This window comes from Astatotilapia calliptera, chromosome 23 (assembly GCF_964374335.1).
Source record: "Astatotilapia calliptera chromosome 23, fAstCal68.1, whole genome shotgun sequence".
Lineage (NCBI taxonomy): Eukaryota > Metazoa > Chordata > Actinopteri > Cichliformes > Cichlidae > Astatotilapia > Astatotilapia calliptera.
The window spans coordinates 9,912,990-9,925,053 of NC_137443.1; the positions used below are offsets into that span (position 1 = coordinate 9,912,990).

Below are 12,064 nucleotides of genomic sequence, written 5' to 3' on the forward strand. Positions count from 1 at the left end.
TTACCTGGATGATTGAGCATGCATCAAGACATAATGCACTACTGACCCCAAAGGTGTCACTTTATCAAGTAGATGCTGTTTGTCAACCACTAAACAACAAAGACAGAAGAAAAGCACTACTGGTCCAATGCATGGCGTGCAGTGCAGTCTACTGTGCGAATAGGAGAAACGTTTAAAGCCATGGATGACTGCTACCATCAGAAAGTTTGGAAAAATAGGAGAAAACGAGGTCCAAACTCTGCCAGGTAAAGTTATTCTACTATAACCACACAGTCATATCAGAGCGGGGGCCACATTTGAGGAATAGTCAAATTGCTCCCACTCTTATCCACATCTTTAATACGATAAAGAGTAGAGAAACATACTTGCAGCTATACAGTTGAAACAGCTGTGAACCTCTAATATGTAGCACAATAAGATGATTCCCATTTCAGCAGTTGATTGGCTCTTTGGAGCCATCTTTGTTATTACAGAATTCTCTAATAATTTGTTTGTAGTACACAGCTGTCAGTACCTACTAAAAGTGGTCCAGGGAAGGATGATCAGTGACAGGAAGAATTTAAGAGAAAGACATGGGACTCAAAAAATCTTGAATTTTCAAAACCTCATTTTGGTGTGAAGTCAGCAAACATTTTAAGCATTTTTTTTTACCGGACCTGACCGGTGATTCTGTTCATGCTGCGTCTATTGAAAATAATGTTAATTTAGATAAAGCTTTAAAATAAATCAATGAAAAGGATCCAAGATGCCTATGAGTAGCAAGACATGTTTCTAGAGGGGCTTTGCTAGTGCACAGGAACCATGATCTAATTTAGTCTTGCTGAACTGCTAAAATCTCCTACAACTCACACATGAGTGGAACAGCTGAACCGTGGCGCCATGGAAGGAAGAGGCCTGGACTGCACTGTTTACCTGCAGAAAGATGGCACCTGGACACAATATGGGAAGAAGGCAGCCCTGTGGGAGCAGCACAGTGATCTGTGTTATGTTCTGCTGGGAAACATTGGGAAACATTTTGACTTTTACTGGAATGCTGTTGCAAACCACATACACCCCTCTATGACAGAGATGTTCCCTGATGGCGGTCACTTATTTCTGCAAGATAATGGGTCCTGTCATAGTGAAGAACAAGTACAGGAAGATTTTAAAGAACCAAAGTCCAAGATCCCGATTAGACTTATACATTCCAAAGATTTCAATCTCCAAGATGAGTTGATAAAACATATTAAATATATGAAGGTCCACCTCAAAACTTCCAACATATAAAGAATGTGCTGTGAACGTCTTGGTGTCTGATACCTCAGGAGAAATTCTGAAGTCTTGATGAGTCAGAGCTGTTTCGGTGGCTTTTAATGTTGTGACTGATCGTTGTCTGTGTGTAGCATAGTTCGTGCTGGTTTAGACGGTCTTCCTGGTCTCGTTCATCGACTCCTTTTCACAGTAACCAGTCGTTTAACTCTTGAATTACATGTTTACACTGGAAACTGAGGTCTGTCCTTTGGTGCGTTCACGCCAGACATGAAGCAACGTCTCACCTTGAGTTACTCATACAAATACGGGTGCATTGAAAAAACACAAATGTTCGCCGCTAGCAGCCTACAAGAAGAGGAGGCGTACACTCAATAGCTGGAATCAAGTTACACTTATCTATTTTCAGAACATATCATGAACTCCTACAGTTTTGTTTTTCTCCAACTCTGTCTCCTTTTTTTTCATGGATGTAAAAGTGACGTTGAGCCATGCAATTCGATCTCCCCTGACATGCGTCAGTAAGCTCAATTGGTGACGTTCAGAGCATCACAGCTGATGAGGTTTTGCAACACAGTGTGAAGTGAATTTTTTTGCAAAACTTTAAATAACCTCATGTGGATGCAAGTTTTAAACGCATCTTATCACTTTGCCTGCATTAATTCACCTCTTCATGTTGACTTGATATGTAAAAACTTTGCTTCGTGTTTGGAGTGAACTCATCACTAATCTGTCTTTATTCTACTTTCATATGTTAACATTTCAGTGACGCTGTCCACTACTACGACTTGTATGATTACAGCTATGTTGTACCTGCTGTGAGATAACGTTTAATAAGTTAGACAGTGTTTGTACTTTCACGCTGAAAATGATTGTTTCACCTTTGGGAGTTTTTTCTTTAATAAGGTAAGACGGAAAATGGGTACGTTTTTTCTAGAATTAGCCACACTTATGTATTACCAGCTTTTAAGCTAAGCCAGAAAGCAAACATTTGCCAAACTTTCCTTTGAGAGGAAAAGAGGAAACAATGGTGAGAGTCTTTTGTCCTGCCTGCTGCTCTGTCTCCTGCACGTTATGAATGAAGTGGCTGTTGGAAGCAGTATTGCCTTTGTTTACTAAGCTGTGTGCATTTCTCTCCTCCAGCCCCGTCATGAGTACTTTAATGTGCCTGTGTACTGATTGGCTGCCACCGCTGCTGCTGCTGCTGCTGCTGCTATCCACCTTGCATGCTGAGCTCCTCAGTGCCTGGCACCTTCCTTTCTGCACGCGGCACCTGACATTGTCATTGGTTTGGGGGTGTAACAGTATTTTCAGTTTTCATTCATTTTCATACATGACAGTCATGATACAATATTATCAAATTCAAATTTAAAACAACCATGAATGGAAGCATTTACACAAAGAGATCTGCATCCTGTTTATGGGGCGTGAAAACGTAATCAATATTGTTATCGATCCATTTGATATTTTGCGGTGATGCATTGTCACATGCCTGTCATTGCTCCACTGAACTCTTTGTATCATTTCAACAGTTTCCTTGTTATTGTTGTAAAGCAGCAAATTAAGTGCCATCATGACCCAAAAATAAAATATTAACAATAATTTAAAGTGGACCTATTATACTGCAGGAGTCTGCATGAAAACTCTTAGATTAAACGCTTTTCTGGGTCACACTGAATAAAACTTAAGAGTCTGTTTTGCAAATTTTGGTCATTCCAACTCTCAGAAAGGAGGTAACCCAAGTATACATGTTGGTTTGTGGTTTCACAGTCAGATATGACCAAAATCTGATATCCCGATATAAAACATCTATCGTCCGATAACGATATAAATCACAAAAATTTTACATTTTCTGTAAATTCTGTGAATCTCGGGTAGCTGAAGTGTTTCCAGCTGGGCGTCGTGTATCTGGAGTCGAGTTTTTTACCGATGCATTAAATGACACATTTTTAGACATAGGTTGTAACTGCCGCCGTTTTCTTTGTGAGAATTTATTACACGGCGTGCTGCGGGGAAAAGCCTGTTCTAATGTTTGAGTCTAAGGTTTATTTTTTAGCACCTGACGGCTCCTTTTTTGCTTCTCATCGGTAAATACTCTGCATACTCTTTCACGTGATTCAGTTTATTTTGAAAAGTCTCAACAGGATCTTGAGCTTTATTGTGAAAGGTTTATGTAGAAAATAAACAAGCGGACACGTGATGGTGTTGCCATCGTTGTTGCTAACGACAACGCATAAAAACAGGCGCTTGTCCTTTGGTAGTGTGGTTATATTAAATATAAGAGAAAGAGAGAACTTTAGGAAATTAATATAGCCACTACAGTGACCATCAAAACGATGAAAAAATATTGCCCTAAACAGTTTATTTTGCAACAGCACAAAACAAACGATAGCGTAAAATGAAACGATAGACGTTTTTATATCGTCATCTGATATATATCGTTATATTGAACAGCCCTAGTCAGAGCCACGCCTTGCTCATTGCAACCAGTTTCAAAAAGAAGATGTGACAGCAAGAGCGTTCATCTCGAGAGACTTCCACAACCAATCGGTGATGTCACTGCTCTTTTATACCTCTGTGGTTGTTAAAAGAAACACTAGAGACAGTGTTTCTTTCTTTTAATTCCAGTTTGTTTCCTCCGCTCCTCTGCTTTGTGTTTTGAGCTAAAGCTAGCTTCAGGATATTTTGAACAAGTCAGGTCCAACAAACAGCGTCTCGCATTTAATTTACTTTTGGCTGCCGTAGTCATCCACTGAAAATCTGGCGTTGTGACAGCTTTGAGTCAAACTGTTTATGAAAATTGTGTAACAGAAAATAATAGGTCCACTCTAAATAGCAGTTCCACTTAGTAAATAACTTCTTCCGCTTCATAGCTGCATCACTTTCTGGAAAAAACGCATTAAGTTGACCTTGTTAATCATGATGGCATACAAGACTGATTTAGATTTATGTCAAATAAGAGATTATATCAGTTTTTTATGATAGATGTTCTTCACAAAATGTTTCTTTCATTTTTTTGTTCATTTGTGCTGTTTCTACTTGGTCTTTGGGCAAACAAGTAGTACAGGTGCTGACTGTGTTTTAAAAATACAGTTCAGTACTTTTAAAAGTATTTAATTATAAACACAGAGAATTTCAAAATTCTTGAAGTCCAGATCACAAAATACAAACCTGAGCTTTAATTAAACACAGACTCCACGCTCACCACTCATACCTGAGTCAGTATTACATCCATGAGGGGTTCATCCAGTTTTTTCATGTTTTTAACTTGTTTTGACTCACAGGTCATGTTTGTGGGAAGTGAATGCAATAGAAGTCATGTTCACCCATTTCTGTATCTCATCTGTTTTGCTTGTATCTTCTCACTCTCACATCATACGTATCTGTTTGATTTTTAGGTTTTTCTTTTTTCTGTGATCTTGTAAAACGTTCTTATGAGCGTGAAAATCAAACCAGTGTTCACACTGAAGCGCACAGTAGACGTTTTAATAGTTTTTAAGTGTCTGTCTCTTAATAAGCAGAGTTATTTTAAAAAATATTCACAGATCATGATTATTTCCTATTTAAATAAATATTAAAAAAAGTTTTTCAAGGTAAGTGGTTTCAGAGGAATTCTGCCTAAATGAATATTGTATTTGCAATGATTGCACGGATTAAAGATTCTTCGGGGTTTTATGTTGATTATAGACGTTAAAACGCTTGAAACAATTAGACCTACAAATATGTTTTCTATTATAAATAAATAAATATTTCATATGAAATGTCTTTTCTGTGGCTTGCTAATGAAAGCCAGCTGAATAAATGGACCCTCACTTTATTGATGTACGTAATGGATACATAATAAATTGTTTACGATTCTCTGTCACATCAGCACACTGGTGTCTTTCTTTAATATAACCGTTGTTCTCTGAGTTTATGGATTTCCCCCCTGTGGCTCTCTGAAATTGGAGGGTTTTTTCCACAGCTTTTATTTTCTGTCTGAATTGTGCAGAACGCCATTCGTTTCCCAGATTAACGGGTTTAGCCTACATAATCGGCAACGAGGGATTCATCACTCTGACAAAATATTTCCCCTGTGTGAAAAGTCTATAAAGGGTGATTAATGCAGAGTGGATGTTTCGAGGTCACGTCTGAACATTTTGCACTGAAAATGAAACCACAGACGCCACTGTGTGGAAGTGTTAGCTTAAATGAATTTTATGTCACTGCTCTGATGAATTTACTCTCTTTACTTTGTGCTGAACCTTTTTTTAGGATGCCAAAGTAAGTGATTCTCTTTGTTTCTGACACAAGCCCTGAAATTTGTTAACTACAACTTGTGACACTAGTTAGGGTAGAATTAGCAAAGTAGATCTGCATTAAATAGGATAGAGCCTGTCTGTCCTGTTATTTGTTTATTTATTCCAAGTTAGTGCATATATAAATGTGAGGGATGTTGAATGGTGAACATTTTTTCTATAAAATCACCAGTTTATTAACAAAACTGAAGTATGAGGTTGTGGGTGGCTCTTGCTTGTTCTGCTTTCACTTGTATTTAAATGTATTCCTTTGTAGAACAGCCAATAAAGTGTTAAAGAGCAGGTCAGGAAGTCGGGCCTTCTATGCATCCTATTGGCAAACCTCATATAGATCATGATGTTTTAAGATGCTTTAGACCCCTGCAAACCTGCAAGCTCCTTTGCACCTCAGCTCGTCCTTCTCTGACTGAATAAAGATTGAGATTGAGAGTAAAAGATAAATCAGCACCCAAGTACCTTAAACCTGCATTTTCTTTTTTAATTGACACCAGGGGCGACTCTTCTGGTCCTACCCGAGTCTATGGGAAAACGGGCCATGACTCACTTTCACTGTGCCCCTGATTAGTTGCTAGTTTCACGTCATACTGAATCAAAGATTAAGTTCAGTTTTTCATTTTTATCTTTGTATTTTTAGAGTCAGAAAGGAGAATTAGCGAGGTTGTGCTCGTTGGCTGATGTCAAACACTAGTCATCTATAGTTGACGTTAAGGCTGCTGCTTCTGTTTTGTATACCTGCTGTGATTGTCTGTCGTGATGTCAGCCAATTTTTTCCCCCCTCATTTTAAAATTTTTTACAAATGAATAAAAACTCAAATTGACAGATGACAATATGACATCACATCAAGCACAGAAGCAAATGAACAGAAATAGTGGAGTGGAGGCAAAAAGGTGGATTTTATGTATTTCTTTAAATTTGCATGGCGTTTGGTCAGTGAGGATCAGTAGGTTGGACATATAACAGATGGGGATTGTGGGATCCTGAGGCTGGGGAGCCTGGACAGCTGCCCCATGACCCAGAACTGTTCTACTGGAGCACAAAGCCAGAATGGGTAGAAATAATCATCTATTTCAGTGGGACAGAGTGATGTTACTTAAACCCATTATGTTCATTTTATGAGTGGTGATGCTGTGAAAACACGTGTTTGTGAGATATTGGGGGGGTAAAGGATGCAGATTGTTCTTAAAACAAGAGATGATGATCAATTATGACGTTTTTTCATTTGGCGTTAGTGATGGTTCTAAGGTGTGTTTGTAACAAGTACATAAGCTAAAATAATTTAAGTTGGTTATGAGTAGTTGGGCTAATTCAGAAGATATCAGATTCGGCTCTAGGAGGTGAGTGAAGTACAATAAAAATACAACCACAGATATTGTGATTACAGTTATTATTTATAGTGAAAATAAAGTGCAATTACCAAATACCAATATTTACAAAATCTGCAGACAGGAAAAGATAAAACATAATTCAAGCTTGTAAAATATCCGCTGCACAGCGGTGCAGCAACCTCGTCCAACCTCTGGCAAACAATGTCCATAAAGTTTATTTCATGATTGATATAAGTCCAACGTGTATGACAGTCTAGACAGGTTGAAATTGGAAGTATGATGATCAGCACTAAGATTCCAAGACTGAAATCTCGGAAGTGAGATTTAGGGGACTGAAAACCAAGAGGGGAGAGTGTAGGCCGCAGCAGCCTCCTACCAGACCGCAGGAAGTTGTAGCTGGGGTTCTGGCTCGTTGGGCCTAGCTCGCCATCCAAAGTAGTGGTGTCGCTGTGGTCTCTCCAGGGCACCACTAGCCTGCACATTCACTACGTGCGATGTCACATACGAGCCCCACGCATCTACCCGCGGCGGTATCAAAATACTGTTGCTTCCATCCGCTAACGCGGTTTTTTCTGGTCACAACAGGCACGTGCAGCCTCGCGGCGTGGCGTGCGTCATGACGCGTCACGATGCCTTCACGGACACGCTCCGGTTGGAATTTAAGATTCCGATTTAGTTATAGATGCAGTTCTTTTCATTTTTATGTGGGTTACATCCTCCCCGCCTTAACCATGCACGTCCCGTCGCATGTTAACCGCTAGACAACGTGAACAGACGAAGGACGGCTAGCATCATGGCCCAATGCATTGGAAAGACTATGCAACAAAGATAAGACAGGTGGTAGAGGGGGCAGTGTAATGTCTTTGTTGGGACACTTTCGACCCCTTAGTATCAACTGAAAAACACCACAGCCTACTGGAGTATGTAGCTGACCATGTACATCCCTTCATGACCACAATATCCATCTCCTGATGGCTATTTTCAGCAGGATGACCCATCATGACACAAAACTCAGATCATTTCAAACTGTTTTCTTGGATATGACAATAAGTTCACCGTACTCAAATGGCCTCCACAGTCACCAGATCTCAGTACACTAAATCTTGGGATGTGGTGAAACAGGAGGTTAAGATCATAGATCTGCATCAACTGTGTGATGCTGTCATGTCAGTATGGACCAAAATCTTAGGAATGTTTTCAGCACTTTGCAAAATCTATGGCATGAATAACTGAGGTAGTTCTGAAGTGAAAAAGGGGACCAACCCAGAGGACACGCCACCTGCTGGCCATTATAAAGAATGCAGGTTTAAGACCTATAAGTTACGAACGTCTTTAATGTCCAGTCCTATGTATCCTCACGGGGAGATCTGAGGACCAACAGAAATTACAATTTTATTTTGACTATATTACTCCCAACTTTCAACCATAACAGGCTATTTTTCTCTAAAATCTAAAAAAAGGCCAAGGCCTCCCAGATTACTTGAGTTAGAAAAGCTGAAAGGTTAAAGGTTAGATTTTTGCCCAGTGGTGCCTAAAAACAGCCTAGCCCAGCTTAAATTCACTTTTAAAATCTTCATGTAGATTAATGTGGCTTTGATTAGATTTATAGTATCGAATGTAACAAGGAAATCAATCAGAATCTATTTTACAAGCAATCATTTCCTTAGAATATTTCTGTAGTGCTTCCACTGCTGATAACAGCAGATGAAACATGGTGTGTTTGTGTGCGCGTCCAGCTGAGCGCTTCACTGGAGCTGTGGTTCTTCTTTCTCGTCACAGGAAGCAGAGACCCCGCGCAGCGTGCTGGAGGAAATCGGACTGACATAAACACCATCTTCATCGCCATCCACACTCCCCCATCAGCCAGCTACTCTGCTGTATGTAGCTGATAACAGTTCACCTTTCAACACACACACACCAATATAATTTCCCTGTGCATCTGTGTAACACGACTCTGCCTTGTTTTCTACTGTTTTTAAAGACAAATGATGTAGCACTCTGTGTGTATCTCCTGCTGAGTTATTGATTTGTTTCAGTGTGATGACATTAACTGTTTACCGAGACACAAATCCAGCTTAATTAAGCTTCATGCTGCTTTCAAATCCACACCAGGACGCTGTGCTGAGTGAATTCCTGCTTGATTTTTTATTTATTTTTGGACGCTGATGCGATCTCTTTATTCAGTGTGAGGTGTTAGCAGTGTTCTGAATTTAAAATATGTTAGTTAAACCCAAAGAAGTGGCTGTAATACAAAGGCAAGTATTACATTAACAAAGCCAAAAAGTTTTGTTTTCTCTCATATCTGCATTGTGATAATCCTTAACTCAGTATATCCTACAGCCAGTATATTTATACTTTAATAAATGAGACTTATTTGAATGGGCCAACCCACTTTGATCTCATGCGAGCCACACTAGTATGCCCACGGCTCCTTTGTGCTCGAATTAAACTAAAACCTTCACCACCAGGGGCAGCAGTTTCAGATGTGTGCCGCTGATTCGTTAACCTTAAATATTTCTTTGGCCTGTACTGGACCCCCGGCCGCATGTTTGACACCCCTGCTTTTTTGCATCTTAAACTGAAATTACTGTGAAATAATTTGAAAACAGAAAATATGTGAAATTAAGAATTTTCTCTCAGTTTACCAGCAACCCTCGCTCCTATATTTGGTTTCTAAATGATGTTCCAATTAATGCTGAATGCCTTAATTGCTCACTGATGTTACTATTGCATAACGGATATATTTGCATGCCACTGGAACTGAATTATTTATTTATTGTTTTTATTAATGTTTACAGTTTTTTCTTGATGTTTACTACTGTGATGATTATTTTGTTTTATTTTTATAAAAACATGTCACTGAATCTGTAGGTAACATTTTATAATAACCATCATATGCACACCGTAATTGGTACCTGATTGAACATTGATAGTGATTTAATGTTAACAAACAGTGAAATGATAATTAAGGATGTGGTTAATGGTTGGATGTTATAAATTTTAAACCACACAGTCAGAGCCCACAGCTTAATTAACTATCAATGTAGCGTTTAGTAGCAATGGCTAATATAAAGTGTTACCAAACATTCAACAACAGCCACAGTACAGATGAGGTGACATCGAGTTCCCAGAAGGTTTACAAGCCAGGATATGAACTCATTCAGCTCTTTGTTTCTTTACTGGCTAGTCACAGATTTTATCGTGATGTGATTTACAATGAATAGAAGCTATTACAGATGGTTTATAAAGTGAAGCACCTTCAGCATGAGAGCAGATTGTGTGTTATATTACCAGACATGTGTTTACATTATTATTGTCTGAAATGGACAAAAGAGGAAGGTTGTGTTTGTTAGTGTAGGTATTTCCTGTTCTTTAGTTCTCTGTTGTTGTCCACAAATATCTTTAAACCATGAGATTTACTTTCTTAATCAGTTAATCACAAACTTTATGTTATTGTGGCAACAGGGTGCACAGAGGATTAATGGGAGGTTGTGTGGAACAGCTGAAGGGACCAAAATAAAATTGAGATAAAGAGGCTCAGATTTTGGGTTTGTTAAGGAGATCTGTCCCATTCACATTAAAAGTATTCTTCTCATTTCCAGATAGAACATGATGATTAACACAGCTTTAAGTTCACACTCAGGATAACTGGCTTTGGTGTTATTTGATGGATGTAACCAGGACATTAGCTTAAAATCACTGACTCTGTCTCCAATCTGTAGTAAATAGTAGTTACTACAGTGCATGGTCTCATGTTCCCAATCCCATAAATATCGTTTTTTCATAATGTCACTGAATATAAACATACTGTATAATTATTAGTATAATTCTGACTGCCTGATTACATCTCTGCAGTTTTCATGAACTCATTCAGAAACATTTATAGCTGAAGTCGTCACTGCGTCCAGCAGAGGTTGAAACAGAGTAGTTATTTGGCTTCATGGTGGTGTTTACCTGTTTCGTGTTCTGAAGGTCTTTCTTTGAGTGCAGGTAAGCATGTACTGTAGATTACTGATGTTGTATTGCATATACTTCTTTTAAAAGATGTAATATTTGTCAGCACCAGTCCAGTGCTCGTGAAGAGCATTGTACTTAGAAAACTTGAACGTTAGAGCTCGTAAAGACACCTCCATCACTCCTGTGTTCGATTTGTGTGAAGTGCATCCAACAGGGGGTCTAGCGACATTGTGCTCCACCCATCTACACCCTGAGCTGAGGTCTCATCAGGACTACTCTGCTAAAACCGTTTCACTGTCTTTTGAGTATAAACGACTCTTCGGCCTGTGACAGCCACACACTGTACGGCATGTAAACTACCTATTTACTGTGACACTGCTTAAGTGACCATGCATTAAATAGCAATAGTGTCGTAAATGTACTGAAAATAATTTACAGCCGCTTGGATGAAAAAGCAAATGTTTCACACATTTAAAGTGGACCTGTTCTGCTGATTTCCCTTCTCTTTGACTCTGTTAGTGTCGCTTTGAATGATTCGCAGTTAAAAAATCATCTGGGCCTAAATGCAGCCACTCAGTTCATCTCCTGAAGCTAGTCAAGCTGCTCCTGATTGGCTGCCCCTTGTAAACTTGTTTTACAGCAGGTGGGCGTGTCTATTAGGGATATCCAAAAAATAAGAAAAACTGCCTGAAACTAAATTTTTGGCTCAAAGAAATGACTTTTACATACATCCACCATCTTTACAGTATAAGACAGATAATAAGGAAAAACATAATAGGTCCACTTTTTGACACACTGGGCACAGGACTGTACAAATATCATAAAGTGGTGTCTATTTTCTGCTCTGTGCAAGTTTGTTTTAATCCAAACGTCACAGCTCGTTTACACTTTGAACTACTCTTAAGCCTCTGGCTGTTTTCTATAACTTCACATGAGCATTTTTCATGTACAACTGATAGTGTGTGGTTTACAGTATATCGGCAGTGTGACTTATGGAGAACAGACGCTATTCCATACTGTGTATAAAGTGAATTATACAGCAGCTTCAGCGTGAGTGCCGAGCAGCCTGTGCGTGATGTGTTTACAGCTATCATTGTCTGAAATGGACAAAAAAAAGAAAGAGGAAGTTAATGTTTTGTTGTCAGGTTCAGCAATAAAGAGAGAGTATCACAAACAGCCGGGCTCCTCTCATTCATTCAAGTCTCACTCACACCACACAGCTTTTCAATGATGTC

The 12,064-nt window shown here is 39.1% G+C and overlaps 1 protein-coding gene across 5 annotated transcripts in view; it reads left to right on the forward strand.

The window, feature by feature from the left end:
• The window catches only part of LOC113015795 (AP-1 complex subunit sigma-2), a 33,864-nt gene extending 21,859 nt beyond the window's left edge, over positions 1–12,005 (forward strand). For 4 of the 5 annotated variants that reach the window (XM_026158092.2, XM_080297698.1, XM_026158098.2 and 1 more), the window contains one exon: positions 2,392–5,113. Coding sequence is in view for 4 of the 5 variants with exons in the window: in XM_026158098.2 (XP_026013883.2) it covers positions 2,392–2,427 (36 nt within the window). In the remaining variant the exon portion in view is untranslated. Of the gene's footprint in view, positions 1–2,391; positions 5,114–8,651 lie in introns of those variants that run through there. The other variant, XM_026158095.2, reaches the window with a different exon arrangement.
• The last annotated feature ends 59 nt before the right edge of the window (positions 12,006–12,064 follow it).